Below are 20,913 nucleotides of genomic sequence, written 5' to 3'. Positions count from 1 at the left end.
GTAGTTGTTTAGGTCCAATTAGTCCTTGTGGATTCGACACCCTTATTTGTGCCATTATACTAAAAATATTCTAGCACGAAGAAGGAAAACTTCAACACCATTTCATCAATTTCATATTTACATTTTGTCTTAGTGTTTTAACGTTTAGTTTCGCATTCTTTGAGTCTAGTTTAGTGTTTTATATTGTTTTTACGTTTTTGAGTCAGTTTCCAAGTGATTAACAATCCCTCCTAATCCCCGGTCCAGAACGATCCCTACTTATACTTATACTACAATTGATAAAAAGAGGGTTTAATTTGTGTGCGTATAAATAACCGCATCATCCAACCCATCGCAATCCATTCTAAATTATACAGATAAAATTACCCTTTCAACTTTTGAGAATTACCCTCCCAACACAGCCCCATGTGGCTGACATTGTTGTAAATAACGTGAAATTGAGTGGCAAAGATTTGACTGTAGTTATTGCTTCTCAACTTTAGAATAGATAACTAGAAAAATTGCCCGCACTTCGCTACGGGTTTTGGAACTATTATCCACAACAGGTATGAATAATTTGCATAGAAAGGTGCACTACAAAGTATTAGTCAGCTCATGTAATACATACAAATTTTCAAGCTATTATCCACAACAGGCATGAATAAAGTGCACAAAAAAATATTAGTCAGCTCATGCATAACATACAAATTTTCAAGCTTTGAATTGCCTTGTTCGCAAGTCAGTATTCTGTTCTGTTTACAACCATTGAACTTATTATGTGAATCCAAAGTGGAAAAGCCAGGAAGACATTCACAAACCCAAATCAAACTCACCAAATCTGACATTAAAGAATAAATTATATAAAGTGACATATTGAAAGAAACTCAAAAGAGATTAGAAAGAAAAAGAGATTGCACCGGAGGAAGCGGGAAAGCGAGGAGAGACGCAGGTGTAGAGGTCAATGGAGAAAGCCACTGCCAAGAAACCCAAGCTTAAAGAAGCCCTCTTTGATGCGATGGAACAACATGCTAGGCAATATAGAAAACAAATGGAACAAAACTTTAACCAAACAAAAGGAATAAGCAATTATTAAAATATTAGATACATTAGATGAAACAATTTAATAAAACTCCAGGAATTATTTGTTAAGACACATGAAATTCCCTATTTAAGATTCTAGATAGAATGGAAAAAACGTAATTGAACTAACGATTAAGAATTGAAGTTACTTTTGTTAACATAATAACATTTATTTGCAAGGGATTGATATCGTTTATATTTTATTGCATCAATGTATATAGGGCTTGTCACTTTATAATGAGTTACACTACAGTCTCCTTCGATTTTACATGTATATATTTTGGTGAGAGATACAAATAAGGATAACTTGGTACGAAAACACAATACAACATCTTTTAACATAAAAAATTAAAAGCGAAAACAAAAATGGCAAAGATAAAAAACAAAATCCAATTAAATAATCGAAGAAAACAATAGAAATATCCATCAAGAATTTCAAAAAAATAAATTAAAAAAGGGGAATTATACCAAATCCTTGGACGAACGCACAAATATAGCCCCGAAATCCTAGAAGCAGATGACTCCTTTTACCCCAAAAGCTCATAAGTGAAGAAAGAAGACGATGACGCAGTTATTCATTGGTAGTGATTTGCAGCTGACCCAGTTAGAAGACGATAAGTACCTCTAAATTGCTTCCCACCAATCCGACTCTTCAACTTCAAATGGGAAAATAACAAATCAATTTGGTTCAATCGAGTGAAATCACATTGTTCTGGAAATGATAAAAGTCATTCATGTAAGAGATATTCACACATTCCCTTCATACCCACAATGGACTTGTTTGCACAACGACAAATTATTTAAGCATTTATAAGCAAATCCAGAATGACACATCTTTCTCTAACAATAAAACGCAATTGTATTGTCTCTCTTTCTAGAAAATATAAAAAGTTTCAAATTCATGCACACAAAGAGAGTACTTTAAATTTTTTTTATATAACATGAGACGTGGATAATATTATTTATCCAAGAAAATATGTACAATTTTCTTTGTTAAGTTCTTCAATTTAAAAATCTCAATTTCACAAACATGGCAGAATTTTAATGATCTACAATATACAGAAAAACAGTATTATCCAGCATAGAATAGAGCAGAAGAAACTATAAAAAAAATATCTAGCATTACATCTTCGGTATATTTATGAAACACAGATTTGATGTGTGTGTAAGTAAATCTTTTAGGGTTGTCAATTGGCTAAAAAATATATTTGAAAATAATCAAAAGAAAACACTTTTAGTTGGCTATAAATATTTACCAAGGTCTGTTCAGCAATAAAACTCAGTTCATGTGGAATTGGGGGAAAGAAAAGGTTCAAAACTCTAATCATCCAAATAGAACCTATTATGTTAAAATGGTTCGTGAATAAGGTCAGCAGTAGTATTTGCAAATAAACAACGATGTTAACTCTCATGTATACGTTCACCGATTAAATTCGATTGAATACCATTTTCTCGGGATGTAGAGCTGGGTGATGATTGACTCCTCGTTTTGCATCTTGTCGATTAAGATAATAACCTAGAAACCAAGATCAAACAAACATAGAAACATATATGAGAAATTACACGAATCAGCAAGGATTTTAAAGATTCGGAATGTAATGAAGAGAGGAAAACATGCTTATATGGCTAATATCATCAAAGAAATTGCAAAAAACAACAAATGGGGAAAATTACAGAACATGGGCATTTCCTAAAACTCCCATCATGTTTTCCATTCCAAATTTTTTTGGGCATACAAAATGAAGCTTATGGAATGAAGAGTAAGACTATTACCTTTGCCAGACCCAAAGTGGTTGCAAAAGCTTGAAAAACCACATGCCAATCCTACCAAAGTCGAATCGATAACCGAAAGGAAACCCATTAAACCACATTCCAATTCAACCAAAATTCAAACTTCACCTCAAATTAGATCAACAGAAAGAGAAATAGGGGAAAACCCAAATGCCATAGGATAGAAAAACAGGAGAGAGGGAGAGAGGGAGAGAGGGAGAAAAAGGGAGATTACAATGAGTGAGTGGGCAAAATTTGAAAGCTTCGGTGAACTCGTGGCTCCCCTACGACTCGTTGCATCAATAGGATTAGAAGATTCTGGAAATAAAAAAATTACCGAACGACCATAAATTCAATTAAATAAAATTTTAAGAATTTCGTAAAATCCTGGAACGAATGCTCACAAAAGATGAATAACATATAAATTTAAACAACAAAAAAATTGAAAAATACCTCAACAGAACAGATGGGCAATAGTTATAAACTATTGGCCTGGAAATAGTTGACAAACCACAACCCCATGACCATGATTTCAACACTGTCGATGTCATCACCTGAAAAGGTATGTAATATATGTTTGTTAATTTCTACAACTAAAATAAAAAACCAACATACTTACTCATGTGTTATGTTTTGTGAAAATCCAAATGAAAATGTATTAAAAAAAAATAATAATAATTATACAGTAGCAACTCTTCATAGAATTCTTCTTCTATCTCCTCCACTTTTTGACCACGATGTCTGCTTCCATATATTAGGTAAACAACCCGTGAATACATTTAGGATAGAAAATAAACGTTTATGTTAACCCTGCACCAATCAGCTAAATTTCGCAGTTAGCACAACATTTTCATTCCCTACTTAACAGTGAATTAACTATCTACCACTGCCAGATAAATAAGCATTGCTCTTAAAATGATACTTATTAAACTTAACCTTCTTCTTAATCAACACGAAACCGCAGATAATCACCCAAACCAAACTGTTATTCAGTATATAAAGCAAATTACAAACACTTGGAACAAACATTTCAAATTATAAGATCTAATTATGCAATTTCAACTCGATTTTACTCCGACACAATCAAATTTCACACAACTAAACACGAAACGCATCGAATTTGAGGGCTTAAGAGCAGCATTACGTGCAAAAACTGAAATTTCAAACACCTCGGGCGATCAGAAGCAGAAGGAAGAAGGCCGAGCAATCTGGCACACCTAAACATCTCACCGAGCAATCTAAGCTGATAGAAAAAAAAATAAATTTAAAAGCACTTAGCTTTCGAAATCCAGGCATGCAGCGGTAGATCCGGATAACCCATCAGCCATACCTCTCCCCTGCGCAGTCTTCCCCTCGGCATCTCTCTCTCTCTCTGTCTCTCTCTCTCTTAGCTTTCGAAATCCAGGCATGCAGCGGTAGATCCGGATAACCCATCAGCCATACCTCTCCCCTGCGCTGTCTTCCCCTCGGCATCTCTCTCTCTCTGTCTGTCTGTCTGTCTGTCTGTCTCTCTTTCTCTCTCTGTCTGTCTCTCTGTCTCTCCGTTTCTTCCGCTCTCTGTGAGAGCTTCATTTCCCCGAAACCATCAATGAAGGACAGCAAGTGCAACCCTTACACGGCAACCCCTTAATTCACTCAAAACCGAGAGGACAAAATTGCCCTTCCAACCTAGTCCACATATAATGGGTTTCTTGCAAATAAGGTGAAATGAAGGGGTACTTCGTCCTAAACCGTCCGGACAAAATCACCCTTATTAGTTCAAATAATATCCTTCAAACCCAGCCCAATTCTCATGGTTTTTTTGTAAATAAGATGAAATCAAGGGGCAAACAATTGACTGTAGCCCAATGAACAGTCAATTGCTCCCTAGTTTTAGAATAGATAATGTGATTTGTGTGTATTTGCCTAAGAGTAAATGAGAGAGAAATAGAAACTAAAACGAGAAACTAAATGTAATCATTTCATAATGAAGTAATGATTGCAGTCAATTGCAAAAAGATCTAGGGGGTTAATGAGTCGATCTACATAACTTGATAAGTAAATAGACGGAAAACATATAGAAAATCAATAGTCTCTAGAATGACCTAGGCTATGAAGGGTAAAATAATGCAAGAGGAGTCCATCGAGTCCACTGAGGTTGTTGGTATCAGAGTGGACTAAAGAAGAAACATATGCCTCATAGAGGAGTTCAAGAGTGGCTGGATTTCAAGGATTGTAGGCAATGTTTGCTTCGAATAACGGCTTTGAGATTGTAGCTGAAGAGCTAGGGGTTATGTTGAAGAGCAATTTGGGTTATGCTGAAAAGCAATTGGATTAATTGAAGAATCACTTGAGGTATATAATCGTAAAGATTGAGTTTGATGAAGGTCTTGTATCAATCTCATCACTGAGTTGGAGCCGGGGTAGATTAGTCAATTGACACTGACAATGACTGCACTTCCTGGTTTGTGGCCTTCAGTTATGTCCTGTATCATTTCGAACGAGTGCTGTAGTGGCATCAGTCTATCAGATGATGCGTTCATCGGCATTTAAGAAGATGAGATATTCTCGGGTTTGGTCGTCTGCGTGGTATACGTACTTTAGGGAATGTCAAGTTTAAGCTCTCATATGGTAGTAAAGTGATTAGAGTCAACCATTCGAGCCTTAGGATATGATCCCGAATTAGGCCTTGAAGTTGGTTGGCCGGACGCAACATTTAGTAAATAAAAATAGATTAACTCTGCAGCAGATCTTATTTTTATTTATGACCAGAACAAATTGTATTTAGTCTTGGTTTCAAAACAGTGATGCATTTGTTTGGTTGCAACAGTTTCAGATATTCTTTGGTAACTTTCACACCACTAAGAAAAATCACCATCGTTTTCACACTTTTATCATTCCCAATTGAAAAAAAGATTAGTTCTCAAATTGACTTGGTTTTAAAAGTTTGGAAACTAATGGTCTTGTGAAGCCCCGAACACTACTATGGACTTCTTGCCATGAAAGTGAGGATGGCTTAGAAACAGCATAGCCTCGAACTAAACCTTCTTCGAAATAAAATAGACCAAATTTAATGAAAGATTGAAAATCTCATCCGTTGGATAACCATTTTGCTTTAAACTTTTAATTTTTAGTTTTAGGAGCCATTTGATAACCATTTTGTTAGTTTTTAGTTTATATTTTAATTTTTAGTTTTTATTTTATAGTTTTGATGTTTTTTTTTTAAACTAAAAACTAGTTTGGTAACTACTTTAAAAATTGAAAGCTAAATTTTGAAAAGTTATGGGTGTTTTGATAACCATTTAGTTTTCAGTTTTCATTCTTAACACGTCATCTCATGTGTGAAGTCATTTGAGCTTAGTACATACACAACACATGCTGAATAAGATAGAGCACAGGGATGGTTAGGTTTGATACTAGATAAGGCTTGAAATCCTTGGTGTGAGATTCACACACTTAGTTAGGCGTGGGTTTGGTTCCATTCGGTTCAGTTTTTTGCCAAAACCGAAAATCAATCCGAACTTACTATTTGGTCTAGTTTGGTTTGGTTTTTCTCAATTTATTTTTGGTTCGGTTTATTTTGGTATTGTTTCGGTTCCGTTTTTTTTTTTTTTTTTTTTTTTTTTTAACCAAATCAAACATCCATAATTCAAAGTAATAGACAAAACGTTATCCTTTCATCCAAATGAATCAACCCAGCAAGGCTACAAAAGTTGTAAGAAGGTGAGAGATTTAGAGACAAGACGAATGTGGAGCGTGAGGTTTCCGAGGATTTTAATGTTGGATGAAAAAATGAAGTGCAGCTTGAGAGATTTTTCAGCTTCTTTCACAACGTGAGGATTTTATTAGAGAGAAGGCCATTGATGAGGTTTTTAATGTTGGAAATATAAGTACTTAATGTTGGACCAAAAAAATATGAGGACATTTTACTGCATAGAAAACAACATAACAAACAAATGAAAGAAAAAAAAAAAAAAAAAGAGCTCTTGAAAGGCAGAGAGAGAAAGTGAGGAGAGAGAGAATAATTAAATATATAAAAATTAATTAATTTGAATATTATATAAAATAATTAAATATTGGTTCCATTCGGTTCGGTCGATTTTCAAATCATTGAAACCGAAATCGAACCAACCTATTTCGGTTTGGTTCGGTTTTTGATAATTCAGTTCGGTTTCTTTTCGGTGTTTGGTTTGGTTTTTTTTGGTTTTTGGTTTTTTTGAACCCACCTCTACACTCAGTAGGGACCTCAGTCTCCAAAGGCACATGCTGATGGTGAAGCCCTTCAACATACGAGTTGCAAACAGCGCCTTGAAATACGTTTCTTTTAAGACGCATGTAGAATTTTTCGCAAACAACTTAATATGTGGTTTGGTATTATAAATGCCAAAATGGCTTGGTATCCCTATCTTTTCTGGTAATTATGTGGTATAAATTAAGGGAGTAATCATGAAGTCAAGAATGTTACATGTGAATTGAAGGTTATATGCGAACTTAGTATCCCTATCTTTTCTGGTAATTATGTGGTAGAAATTTTGGAAATGAAATTTTCTTAAGAGGGATAGATTGTTATAACTCTTCCCTACTTTTTTGTGTGAAATAATTCATTTATTGTGAAATGACCAAAATACCCTAAAAAGAGAAGAGTCAGCTTCGCTTGACCTTTGAGCTCTTGACAAGTATTGTGAAACTCTGTATGTAAGTTGTATTATTTAACTCATTATATAACATTTTAATGCTAAAAGGTGATAATTTTTTTTGAGTGTTGATCGAAGTGATTAACTCAATAAACAATTATATCTGCATCCTCAATACTATGACAATAAAAAAATAAAAAAAAACAATTATATATGCCTTTGATAATATTCTAGGGATTTGGATCCTCTCCTGAGCTAATGGAGAGGATCCTCCTCATCAATCATCATAGGTCGTTGAATTTGTATTCAACGACTACAAACAGGAGGTCCCTTTAAAGTTATAATGATTGTAGCCGTTGGATAAAAATCCAACGACCCATAATGATTGATGAGGAGGATAGCTCAGGAGAGGATCCAAATCCATATTCTAGTTGGTTAATTGGATATTACCTTCGGAATTTTAAGAGGGAGAAGTAGAATAATATTAATATTATAAAATATGAAGATTATAAAAGAGAAAGGGAAAGATGAGGAGGCTTCTGGAAGGCAGGATAGGGTATGGGGGAATCGTGCGATAAGGTGCCAAGAAGTGGGAAAAATTGAAGGGGAAGGGAAAAAGTAGGAAAGCTCAACGGCACAGGGAATCCTCTGCCTCGTCAAGGTGCTTTCTTTGTCCATTTGATTATTCAATTCATGAATCCCTCACTTTCCCGTCTTTGATTCAACTGTTTCCGAACTTTTTTTCAGAAATATTTCTTGTTATTTTATTGATTTGGGTAATTGGGTATTTGTGGATGTGGTGAGTTTAGTTTAATTTTGGTGAACAAATGGTGGTTGCACGCCAGTTAGTGAATCTCTTAGTTTGTACTCTATGCCCTCTAGTTGATAGCATATATTTTATTTCTTACTACTTTTATGCAGTATTAGATTATGTACCCTGGACAAACCAATGCTCTCCCAACTTTACAGATGCCTATTTTAACATATGAAACAATATGACCTTTTGGGTATAAATGTTGAAAAGGCATATGTGGTAATTGTCCTATGTATGAAATATCTATTTAAGGTCTCCATTTGTTTAACATTATCAGACCTGTTGCACATGTCTGAAGTTGGAACGAATATATACGTATAAAACCTGAAAGGGATGGAATTGTTTCTTATTAAGGATAACTTGTGTGTGTGTGTGTGTGTATATATATATATATATTTATTTATTTATTTTCTGTTGAACTTACTAGTATCACTGGAATTCATATCATGCATTGCCATAACAGAAGGCATGATTCGGTGAACTATGAATGATTTGATCCTGTTTGAGGGTACGTAGGTAGTCTAATACAAAGGGTAGATACATCCATAAAGTAAACAAAAAGGTTACTACGCCATTGGACCTTGAGTTGTGTTTTGTCCATGTTTCGGAGGTGAGGCATGGTGGATGCACAGGTACATGGTGACGTCGCGTGTCGATCTTGAATCTATCTTGGGATTCGGGCGTGACAATAATAGCCAATAAACTTGAAACATTGGTTTTGTTAATACGCTAACTAATTGTCCCATCTTAATTCTAGGGCAACTCTCAAATTAGGGTGAGACAAAAACATACATGGGGTCGCATGTTTTGTTAAGAGATTCTCCAGTGAGGACTTTCATGGCATAGGTGCATTATCATGGTGGTGTCTTGTACGTGCCCATGATACGATGTTATCACGTGGTGTGTGTGTGTGTGTACACACACTAAATTAATTTGGCATGGGACACACGATGACGTAGAAGTTACTCTCGTATAGATGATATGATCTCGTTTAGTTTTAGATTAAGTTTTGGGCTCTCTTATGACCTTCTAATAGCTTTTGAAAGACATGTTTTAAATCTTAAGGTGTAGGACTATATTCTTAGTCCTTGATGATTTTGTAGTGTGAAATTTACTTATTTTTCTTCTGCTTTTAGAAATTATAAACAAGAACTCAATAGAAGGCGTTCAGAAATTTTTAAAAGAAAGTGGTCACTAACCGAGAAAATTCAAAACTTTGAACGTGTAAACACGTCAATTAAAGGGAAAAAGCTTGCTTTTTTTTAATTTACTATTTTTCTTCCCTCCTCTTTGCTGACACTTTGGTGTACGAATTTTAATTCACTGACGTTGGTGTAGACGCATGTGAGGTTGTTGGCTCATTCAGGTTACTCACAACGAAAAGGGTCCGGCAGGGATCTTAGAGATCTAGTGATTTTATTCATTCATCGTATATTAGCGATTAATTTTTATTAAATATTATTCATATTTAATTTTAAATTTTAAATTTTAAAATAACTTCTTATGTACGATGAACCGAGAAGGTTATAGAATCTTTAAGATCCTTAAGATAAAGATCGATCCTTTTCCACTCACAACCATCCATATTTGAAAAAATTATTATATTTCATTTTCACATGTCACCACTACCATCACCAAACTACTGTTCCTCTCTTTCTGTGATTCACTTGTTCTCTTTTTCACATGTCACTACCATCACCCAACTACTGTTCCTCATCACATGTCTTATTCACTTTTTCACTTTTAACCTTTTCAACCCTTTTATTTTATTTTTTATTTTTAACAAATGGTAAGATTTTTGTGTTAAAAATTTATATTTTTGAAATTTATGTTCATCCTCAATATGTACGTGTATTAAGGGCTTATAGTCCTCATTTATATGAATTAAGGAACTTCTGGTTATCATTTATTAATATGTGGACTAGGGATGGGCATTGATTATGGCAGACGGGTAATCGTGGTTATTTACTCATAACCGTTTATGTTCATACCCGTATAACCGTTTATCCGTTGAGTAATTGCCTAAATGGTTGTACTTATACTCATAACTGTTTATAAATGATTACTCATACCCGCACACTCATTTAATCGTAACTATTTATCCATTTATCCGTCTATCCATTTTGTTTTTTTTTACCCATTTACCTTTTTTTTCTACTGGTTCACATGTTTTGTTTTTAACAACTTGAAAATTAACAGAGAAAAATATGTCATAGTTTTCTTTTTTTGATAATTAAATACCGTTATAGGCACGTTTAGCATGCATTTTTCGTAATTCAATCTTTCAAATCCTCATACAATTCTAATTATTAGGTTTAAAAACAATATTTTTAGTTGTTATCAATAAATGTAATATAATATATTTGCTAAGAATTGATTTGTTACTAACAAAATACCTCTCACTTGAGAAAGCATATTGAAAAGAAAATTCATGTATTTTTGACATTTTTCTGCGTATAAGCAACTCTTCAATTATAAGATCCATATGGTAGTGAGTTTATATCAAGAACTGATTGATAACGGTTAAAAATATCAACAACTGATTATTAGAGAGAACTAATTAAAGATATTTTTTAATCTAAATTTATTGTTAAAGTACTGATTGTTAAAGAACTAATTAAATATGTTGTTAGAGAACCAACAGTTAAAAATATCAAGAACTGATCGTTAGCAAATGTTCCTACACTTACGAACGATTTTTTTGGAGACTAGTCATCCGTTATAATTGTGGGTAATACCCATAACCGTTATTTAAACGGTTATACCCATAATTGTTTTTTTGTTTAAATGGTTATCTATAACCGTAATTGTTAATTTTAAATGGACGGGTAACCGCGGTTACTCATAACTATGAGTATTTTGTCTATCCCTAAATTGTGGATTGAGTGCTTAATGGTTGTTATATTCATTTAGTTGAGGAAACGATGTTCTCTCAATTGATTTAATAACTTTAGGTTTTATTTAGAATTTGATTAAGGAACTTCGGGTTTGATCATTTTATATTATGATGATCAAGGAACTTCAAGTTCGATCTTTTTATATGATCGAACTTTAGGTCTAACCATCTTTATATGATGAGGGTCAAGAAACTTCAGGTTTTAATTTTAACACGGAACTTTAGGTCCAGTATATATTACAAAAATGTGGTACAATAAATAAACTAAAGCATAAGGTTGTAATTCCAGTCACTAGTCACTGTAAACAAATTGCTTTAATTAAGTAATGATTGTGATAAAAACTTTAATTCAGCATAATTTACATAAGTATCAAAACTTAAAGAAAGTGACAATTATTATTAGAAGGACAACAATACCACATTCATATATATATTAACGTAGGATGAGCGATGAATCCGCACCTTTCATACTATAGACCTGCTAATCACATTAATAATAAAATTAATGGTAATAAAGAGAAAGTAAAATTAACTTACTATTTTTCTTCTTGCCTCTCTTTGCCGACGCTCTGGTGTACAAATTTTAATTCGCTGACCTTGGTGCAGATGCGTGTGAAGTTGCTGGCTCATCACAACTAGGGGTGGAAAAAATTCCCAAAAATCCCGAACCGAACCGAAAAAATCTCAATCCCAAACCAAAAATTTCCCAAACCGAAATTCCCGAAATTTTCGGGATGCTATCCCAAACCAATCCCAAAATTTAGGTATGGGATTCGGGATTGGCTTCTCGATATTTCGGGAATCCCATACCAAACTGAAAATATATAATATTAATTATTATATATATATTTATACATATATATATTATTCTTTTATAATTGATGCTAGTAGTTTCTAATTCATGCTCAGCAACCTAGAATGCCCTACACCTTGCATATTTTTCATGTTCTGTTTGATATTCATGTGGATTTTATTATTGTTGCTGTTATGGCTGATGATTTCAGAAGGCTTGATTTTTTTGTCTCTCAACAGATTGCAAAAAGAGTTTAATTAATTTGAATTTTGACTATGATAAAAAGAGTCAAGCATGCTAGTGTTCAATTAAATGGTAGTGTGAATGAAATGAAATTCCTAGTTTATGAATGTGTTCTTGAATTATATATTTGAAGAACAATTCATAATTTCATATTTCAATTTGGGATTCCCGATTTGTCCCAAAATCCCTAAAATATTTCGGGATTCCCGAAATTTGGGATTCCCGAAAATTTGGGATTCCCGAAAATTTGGTTTGGGATTGGTCTTCAAATTCCCGTCCCGAAAAATTTCGGTTTGGGATTCGGGATACTAGTTTCGGTATGGTATCCCATACCGAACCATCCCTAATCACAACCACCCCAAATCTATTTGAATAAATTATTATTTTCCTTTTTAGATGTGACCACCATCACCCAACTGCTGTTTCCCTCTTTCCCTACTTTGTCTGATTTTCTATTTCCCTTTTCTGACATCTCGTGAAGATAGTTTTTAATACGTTCGAAATACAGGTTGTACATTATATGTACTTATATAAAATGATATATTATGTATATTTATACGAATGATAAGATTTTTATGTTAAAAAATTTATAACATAAAAATTTTTTTTTATTATTTATATAATAACACGTGATGTACCATTTATGTTACAAGTATAAAGAAATAAATATATAATATTTACAAGTCCGACAAGTGTGTTTACATTCTCAGAATAATAGCAGTAGTTATCTCATTATCAAACTGAAATTACAAAGCAATGGAAGAGATTGTATTTTTTCTTCTCTGTATTTTATCTACATATTTGTAAGCTGATGGACCTTTATATAAGAAAACTATGTCTTCCTTGTTAAAGCCAAGAGATGTGAAAAGTAGGCAGCGCATCTTGAACGTCTGTTGACCGGCAAGAAACGGTGGATGTTGCATATTTTTTATTTGGGTCATCCATTTTTATAACAAATTTGTCTTAATGAAACGTATGAGCTCATGATTATGTCTTAATTTGCCTTTCTTCATTTGTGTGAACGCTTTGAATCTTTGTTCGCGGAAGGTGCTTGAGTTGGATCATTTTCTTGGAGATTTCGAGGAAGGTGCAAGTCAAGTCAACTAGTGTAATTGCTGAATTAAAAAATGATTTTCGCGGAAGGTGCTTGAGTTGGATCATTTTTTTGGAGATTTCGAGGAAGGTGCAAGTCAAGTCAACTAGTGTAATTGCTGAACTGAAAAATGATTTAGTCTCTGCGGCAACTGTTGTCTCCTCCCTTTGCTTTCTCCCCAATTTCTACCTCTGTCTACGCTTAGTGCAGATAGAGAGAGAAATGGCGAGAGACACGGAGACAGAGGGAGAGACACGGAGACAGAGAGACAGAGAGAGAGAGACAACGACAACGATGGAGTGTTTCATGACTCTTTTGCACATGTGCTTCAGATTGTTTAAGTTTTCTTCTCCGTCTTCTGCTGCTGCTGGTGCTGGTGCTTCTGCTGCCGATGATGTTGGTGGTGCTGCTGCCGATGATAATGGTGCTGATAATCCCCCTCTCCGGGGAAAGTATGATGTGTTTATCAGTTTCAGAGGGGAGGACACCCGCTTTAATATTACCAGCCATCTTCATGCTGCCTTAGTTCAGAGGAAAATTGAAACCTACATAGATTACAACCTCCAAAGAGGAGAAGAAATCGGACCTGCCCTTCTAGGGGCAATCGAGAAATCCACTCTTTCGGTGATCATTTTCTCACCAGACTATGCTTCTTCCACGTGGTGTTTGGAGGAACTTGTGCATATACTTAAATGCAAGAAAAATTCTGGCCAGATAGTTATACCCATATTCTATAACATCAATCCATCTGATATACGACAACAGCGCGGGAGTTATGCGCGTGCATTTGCTCAACTTAAAAAACGTTTCTCCGACAGTATCGACAAGGTGCAGAAGTGGAGGGATGCTTTGACCACTGCAGCCAATCTGGCTGGGTTTGATTATTCAGAAAAATCAAGGTAACTAATTCTTTAACTTGTATAAAATAATATTTTGTTTAAACTTGCGACATTTTGATTTGTGCTAAGATTTGGTAAGGCATATTTAAGACTAATTTTTGATTTCGTACATAATCATACTTAAATATGCCAGGACGGAGACGGAGGCAGATCTAATTAAGAAAGTCGTTGATGACATTTGGACCAGATTGAAATGTGAATCATCATGCAATTTAGAGGGTTTGGTTGGAATTGAAAGCCGCATCGAGCAAATTGAATCGCTATTAGACATTCATTCACAGGACGCTTGTATCACTGTAGGTATTTGGGGCATGGGTGGTATTGGTAAGACCACCCTTGCTGAAACTGTATTTCACAGACTCTCTTCTAAATTTGAAGCCCGTTGTTTTCTGAGAAATGTTAGGGAGAACTTAGAACAACCAAATGGACTAGATCACTTGGAAAAAACACTTCTTAAAGAGATATTAAAGGAAGAAGGTTTGTCCATAGGATTAACTTTTGTTCGAGAAAGGCTCATTCGTACAAAGGTCCTCATTGTTCTTGATGATGTGAGTGATTCAATGCAAATGGGACGTTTAGCTGCCAATCGTCTTCAGTTTGGCACTGGAAGTAGAATAATTATCACAAGTAGAGATAGGAGAACATTTAGGCAAACTGTTGAAAAGGATAAGATCTACGAGGTTGAGGGATTAAAACCGGATGACGCTCTCCATCTCTTTCGTTCACATGCTTTCAAGAATAACAATACTCCTACAATAGATTTTAAGGAGTTGCCAGAAAAGGTGGTGGATTATGCTGGAGGCATTCCATTAGCTGTTATAACTCTCGGGTCCTTGTTAGTAAATTGCAAGAGCAAAGCAGAATGGGAAGATGAATTGAACAAGTTGAAACAATTTCCCGATGAAAATATCCAAAGAGTGTTGAGACTAAGTTATGACAGATTGGGAAAAAATGATAAGGAGATATTCTTAGATGTAGCTTGTTTTCACAAAGGGAAGCATGTGGAGTATGTAAAAAAAATGTTAAACATTCGTGGATTCTATGCGGTGGCTGGAATTAGAGCTCTCATTGACGCTTCTCTCATATCAATTGATTCAACATGGGTAGAGATGCATGATTTGATTCAAGATATGGGACGCACAATTGTTTACGAACAATGTAAGGATCCCTGTAAACGTAATAGGTTGTTCAACGATGAGGATGTTTATCATGTACTGGAAAGTAACAGGGTAAGAGCCAAATGCATTCAATTTCTTTCTTTTCTATTTCTATTAAAAATAAATAGCAAAACACCAAAGAACTCATTCATAAAAAAAAAAGTCAGATACCTGAAAGTTTAATGTGATTGAATTTTGTTGTATATATATTCGCATTTAAACTTTGCTCTTACTGTCAGGGAACTCGACATGTTCAAGCCATATTGATTAAATGTTGGCAGACTGAAAAGCGACCTTTGAAACGTGCAGACTTCAAAGTGATGTTTAACCTAGAAATGCTAATTGTTTATTCTGAACCGTTTGGAAACTACAGCACATTAACCACTTCTCTGGATCTTCCCAATTCTCTTCGTTATCTTTACTGGTACAGATATCCTTGGGAATCTTTACCGTCAAATTTTTCTCCTGAAAATCTAGTTGAGCTCCATATGCCCTATAGCCGAGTTAACCAGCTTTGGAAAGAAGACAAGGTATATATGTTTATTTTAGTTATTGTATAAATTGCATTGTAGAAAGTCACGCTTATTAGTTATCTTTAATTTTGTTACAGAGACTTGTGAACTTAGAAGTGATCAATCTGCAGTACTCTAGAAATCTAATTGAAGTTCCAAATCTCTTTGGGAGTCCAAAAATTGAGCACATAAATCTTCATGGCTGTGAAAGTTTGATTGAAATTCCTTCGTATTTTCAACATCTTGACAAGCTTACTTATCTTGATCTTGGACGCTGCACGAGTTCTCCCATCAGTCTTCCCAATTCTCTTCGTTATCTTCACTGGGATCGATATCCTTTGAAATCTTTGCCGTCAAAATTTTCTCCTGAAAATCTAGTTGAGCTTCATATGCCCAATAGCCGAGTTAAGCATCTTTGGAAAGAGGACAAGGTATATATGTTTATTTTAGTTATGGTATAAATTGCATTGTAGAAAGTCACACTTATTAGTTATCTTTAATTTTGTTACAGAGACTTGTGAACTTAAAAGTGATCAATCTGCAGTACTCTAGCGATCTAACTGAAGTTCCAAATCTCTCTCGGAGCAAAAAAATTGGGCACATAAATCTTCATGGCTGTAAAAGTTTGGTTGAAATTCCTTCGTATTTTCAACATCTTGACAAGCTTACTTATCTTGATCTTGGAAGTTGCACGAGTCTCATCAGTCTTACCAATATTTGCAAGTTGAAATCTCTCAAGTTCCTTAATCTGTCTTGGTGCTCTAAACTTGAATCCTTCCCAGAGATTGCGGTCCCAATAAAACATTTGGAGTCTCCAATTTTAAATAAAACAGCTATTCAAGAGCTACACTCATCAATCAAGTTTCTCCCTGCGCTCGAAAGAATTGACTTAAGAGGCTGCAGAAGGCTTTTAAGTATCCCAAAGAGCATTTGTGAGTTGAAATGTCTTGTGAGTCTCGATCTCAAATGGTGCTCAATGCTTTACAGATTCCCTCAAATCTTGGAGCCAATGGAACATCTGCAATCTCTTAATTTGGAAACGACAGCGGTCGAAAAGCTTCCTTCATCTATTGGAAATCTAATTGGGCTTCACACATTAGATCTTGGTATGTGCAAGAACCTTAAGGTTGTCTCAAGAAGTATCTACAAGTTGACCAATCTTAAAATTCTCAGCTTTTATGCCTGTCGGAAACTGAAAAAATTGCCTTCCAACTCTGTCGGTTTGCCCTCTTTGGAACTTCTAAATCTCAGTCGCAGCGGTGTTTTAGGAATCCCCGATGGCCTAGTTTGCACAACCTCCTTGTATAGTTTAGATTTGAGTAGAAGCATGATTAGGAACTTACCTGCGAGCATCAAACAAGCTTCTCCGTTGTCTACACTCCGCTTAATAGGCTGCAAGTGGCTTCAATCTTTACCAGAGCTCCCATTAGTAGATTCACTTAAAGCACATGGCTGCACATCACTGAAGACAGTGTCAAGTTCAAGGACCACACACTACACACAAGGTGGGGATAAATATCAATATTTTGGAGGAGAACTTGATTTTTCTAATTGCCGAAATTTGGATGATAATGCAAGGAGCAACATAATGGATTATGTACAGCTTAGAATTATGCAAGTGCTAATTGCATCGTCAAAGTTAAGAGGAGAAGAAGAAGAAGATGATGACGAAGAACACTACGACGACCATGTATGTCTCCCTTTGTCTTTCTCACTTGTGTTGTTGAATTGAATATATATGTTTTTGTGCTCTAATCAAATTAAGGTTGGAGCAGCTGCTAGTTTCTCACAAATTTAAATAAATATAATTCCCATTAATGTTACAGGAGTATTACAGTTATTGGCGGCCTTCGGTTAGCGTTGTATGTCCCGGAAAAGAAATTCCAGGTTGGTTCAGCTATCAAAATGAGGAATCTTCTGTAAAAATCAAGCTTCGTCAAGATTGGTTTCGAACTGGTTTATTGGGTTTTGCGCTCGCTGTTGTTGTTTCTTGGAAGTTGAACTGCCAGCTGAACCGAATGGTAATAAGAGCTCGTTTCAATGCCAAATTCATGGGTGAAAGCCATGAAATGTTCACTAGTCAATTCCATATCAGCCTAGTTGATTGGAAATTGAATGACTACTGTTATGACCAACATCATGTGTACCTGTGGGATATGACCTTTATAAGTGAAGAGGTAGCAAAAAAATGCTACCCTGACGTTTGCAAACATGCCAATGAAGCCTCTGTTGAATTCTGCCTTGTGGATGGGGATTCCAGCGAACCAACTTCCTACATGAAGGTGGAAAAGTGTGGGATATGTCCATTGTATGCCGAAGATGCTGAGAGATTCAAATTTGATCATGTCATCATAAAAGGTGTCCCAGAGGCAAAACGAGTAAGGCCCGTGCCTTGGGCCTCTCCCTTTGAAATAGGCCTCATTTTTTATTACCTTTATTTTACATATACCTTTAAAATGTCATCTTCATCGTATACTCGAAAAAAGCGAAGAAAAAAAAAGCAAAAAAATCCTTATTCTCCTAGTTTTCCTAGTTTATTAAAAGAAATTATATTTAAAGTACTACATTTTTCCTCTCAGGTCATCGTGTCGAGGGAACCAGAAGAAGAAGAAGAAATACGCCATGATGATTTTGAAGCCAGTGAGCCCAAAGACAATGGATCAAGTGATGAGTTTGAAGAAGAAGCCAGTGAAAGTGGAATTGATAACAGTGCGGACTTGTTAGTCCGTCAATCTTACAGGGAAACTAGTCTTATGGACCTGAAGCCAATGCGTGTTAAAAGTTTGAAGCCAATGCTTTTTAAGAGTTTGAAGTCAATATGGAATGAGGTACCTAGGCCCTATTACTATTGTCCAAGACATGCAGTTGAATATGAAGGAGAAGAAGAAGAAGAAAGAAGAGCTAGGGAATTTCACGAGGTAAATTTCACTTGGAAGTGGATCAAGTGATGAGTCTGAAGAAGCCAGTGGAAGTGGAACTGACAACAGTGGGGACCTGTTAAGAAGAAGAAGAAAGACGGTGAATCAAGTGATGAGTCTGAAGAAGAAGCTAGTGGAAGTGGAAGATCAAGTGATAAGTTTGAAGAAGAAGCTAGTGGAAGTGGAATTGACAACAGTGCGGACCTGTTCAGAAGAAGAAGAAGAAAGATGGTGGATCAAGTGATGAGTCTGAAGAAAAAGCCAGTGGAAACCTGTTAAGAAGAAGAAGAAGAAGAAGCCAGTGGAAGTGGAATTGACAACAGTGCGGACCTGTTAGTCCATTGTTGAGAGCATAAAGTTATATTTTTACACCCTCTTTTGCGTAGGTTTTTAACTTAAAATCTCTATGCATCACAAGGTATTTTGTTATTTGTATTGTATTTCAGGATGAAAGTAAGGGCTTGAAGAAATCATCTTATTTTAAATATCTTAAGAGCCTGGAAATGATAGTTTGAAGCCCAACTTGCCCAAGACCAGACTATAGCCCACAAGTGGCCCAAGATCTGTCAGAAAAGGCCCTTGCAGAATAGCCAACTTGCCAGTTTTGCCCTGAAGTGCTTGTTTTCAATTACTCCTGTACTAAAGGCTGATTGTGATGAGCTATAAATGAGAGTCAATTTAAGAATGTAAATGTGTTAGATGTTAGAAAACTCCAAGCCTTTTAATAGGAGAAAAATACACAGAATTTGAAGGAGGAAAATGAGGAGATACACAACATCAAAGAGGAGGAGGAGCAGCCCTAAGTATCCATATTCTAAATTAAAAACATAACAAAATACATAAAAACAAAAAAAAAAAGGAGAAGAAGATGCAATTTCTAAATCCATGAGTCCTGGACGCCCAAAACAAGTAAAGAAGATCAATTCAAGATGAGAGCATGCTAGTTTTGCAAGGAAGACACTTTGGTATATCTCAAGTTCTAGTATTCCTTATCCATCATTTCATAACCTCTACCCTAAAAACCATACATTACAACCTTATGAAAGACCTAGCTGATCTTTGAGGATGTATTCATGGGTGTTAGTAAGTATATGTGTTATCGTATTCTTAGTATTCGATTCCTTTCATGAGATCTGTTCAGAAAGTTCTTTTGTTTCTAATTGAATTATGTGTGAGAATATCTTGCTTTCCATTACATAACCTCACTCACATATACTTGTTGAGAGCAAGCCCTAGGAATCAAGTGAAAGAGTGAATATGTGAGATTAGAGTTGAGATGAATCTTATCTTCCTTGCTTGAGCTTGTAACTTAGTAACAGGTTGAATTTGGGCTACAACACCTCACTAACATGCATATTTGATTGCTGGAAAGGTAAAGTCAAAGTTAGGAGCGTAAGGCATAGTTGAGCTTTGATTCTTATTATCTTGTTTCAAAAGTGCTCTAATCATTGTTTTGTAGGTTGTTTCGAACGTTTGTGGGTATAGTCACTGTTAAACCCTTAGGAGACACAACTCCTCCTATTAGGGATGCCTAGAGGTTTAAAGGCTTCATGGATAAACTGAATGCATTCGTCTCACCAACGAAATTGGTCTTAGATTAACTTATGTTTGTCTTTTATGCTGTTTTTGTTACTTTTAGTTTTGGTTTGCTCGAGGACTAGCAAAATCTAAGTTTGGGGGTATTTGTTGAGAGCATAAAGTTATACTTTTACGCCCTATTTTGCTTAGGTTTTTGACTTAAAATCTCTATGCATCACAAGGTATTTTGTTGTTTGTATTGTATTTCAAGATGAAAGTAAGGGCTTGAAGAATCATCTTATTTTGAATATCTTAAGAGCCTAGAATGGATAGTTTGAAGCCCAACTCACCTAAGACCAGACTATAGCCCACAAGTGGCCCAAGATCCGTCAGAAAATGCCCTTACAGAACAGCCAACTTGTGAGTTTTTCCTTGAAGTGCTCAAAACGAATTATAAAATGGGCCATATATAGTTGGAAAGCCTTGGAAGTCTTCTTTCTCATGGTCATTGCAACTTGTGATTCCGAGGTTTCGACAAGAAATTATGACAGAATAAAGAGGAGCTGTTCAGTTACAATTTCTAATAACAACTAGTTTTTAGTTACTCCTATACTAAAAGCTGATTGTA

The 20,913-nt window shown here is 35.3% G+C and overlaps 1 protein-coding gene and 1 long non-coding RNA gene across 4 annotated transcripts; one reads left to right on the top strand and one right to left on the bottom strand.

The window, feature by feature from the left end:
- Positions 1-583: 583 nt before the first annotated feature.
- Positions 584-4,066, bottom strand: LOC137712015 (uncharacterized). Of its 3 annotated transcripts, none has more exons than XR_015960858.1 (7): positions 3,999-4,066; positions 3,283-3,383; positions 3,065-3,147; positions 2,833-2,883; positions 2,505-2,575; positions 1,528-1,715; positions 584-1,007 (listed from the first exon to the last, which is right to left on the bottom strand). It is a non-coding gene; the product is annotated as an uncharacterized LOC137712015 (long non-coding RNA). The 3 variants fall into 3 exon arrangements; XR_011065188.2 differs by having other exon boundaries at positions 3,283-3,570; positions 3,974-4,058; XR_015960857.1 differs by having other exon boundaries at positions 3,974-4,056.
- Positions 4,067-7,947: 3,881 nt separating this feature from the next.
- Positions 7,948-19,458, top strand: LOC137714203 (disease resistance-like protein DSC1). Its single transcript, XM_068453474.2, has 8 exons — positions 7,948-8,103; positions 13,236-14,180; positions 14,314-15,409; positions 15,577-15,867; positions 15,948-16,280; positions 16,361-17,539; positions 17,676-18,227; positions 18,429-19,458. Exons 2-8 carry the CDS (start codon positions 13,504-13,506, stop codon positions 18,795-18,797), a joined length of 4,497 nt encoding a protein of 1,498 aa, XP_068309575.2. The 5' UTR covers positions 7,948-8,103; positions 13,236-13,503; the 3' UTR covers positions 18,798-19,458.
- The last annotated feature ends 1,455 nt before the right edge of the window (positions 19,459-20,913 follow it).

Source organism: Pyrus communis, chromosome 3, assembly GCF_041283825.1.
Source record: "Pyrus communis isolate YQ-2024b chromosome 3, ASM4128382v1, whole genome shotgun sequence".
NCBI classification, from domain to species: domain Eukaryota; kingdom Viridiplantae; phylum Streptophyta; class Magnoliopsida; order Rosales; family Rosaceae; genus Pyrus; species Pyrus communis.
Note: the sequence above shows the minus strand (reverse complement) of the source record. Positions and strands in the feature narration are given on the sequence as shown.

What these genes read in the sequence shown, in the direction of transcription:
- LOC137714203 (XM_068453474.2), top strand. Translation starts at nt 13,504, where the DNA reads ATGGCGAGAGACACGGAGACAGAGGGAGAGACACGGAGACAGAGAGAC. An exon ending in GATTATTCAGAAAAATCAAG is followed by an intron (nt 14,181 to 14,313) that starts GTAACTAATTCT and finishes TAAATATGCCAG; the next exon opens with GACGGAGACGGAGGCAGATC. An exon ending in AAGAACACTACGACGACCAT is followed by an intron (nt 17,540 to 17,675) that starts GTATGTCTCCCT and finishes TTAATGTTACAG; the next exon opens with GAGTATTACAGTTATTGGCG.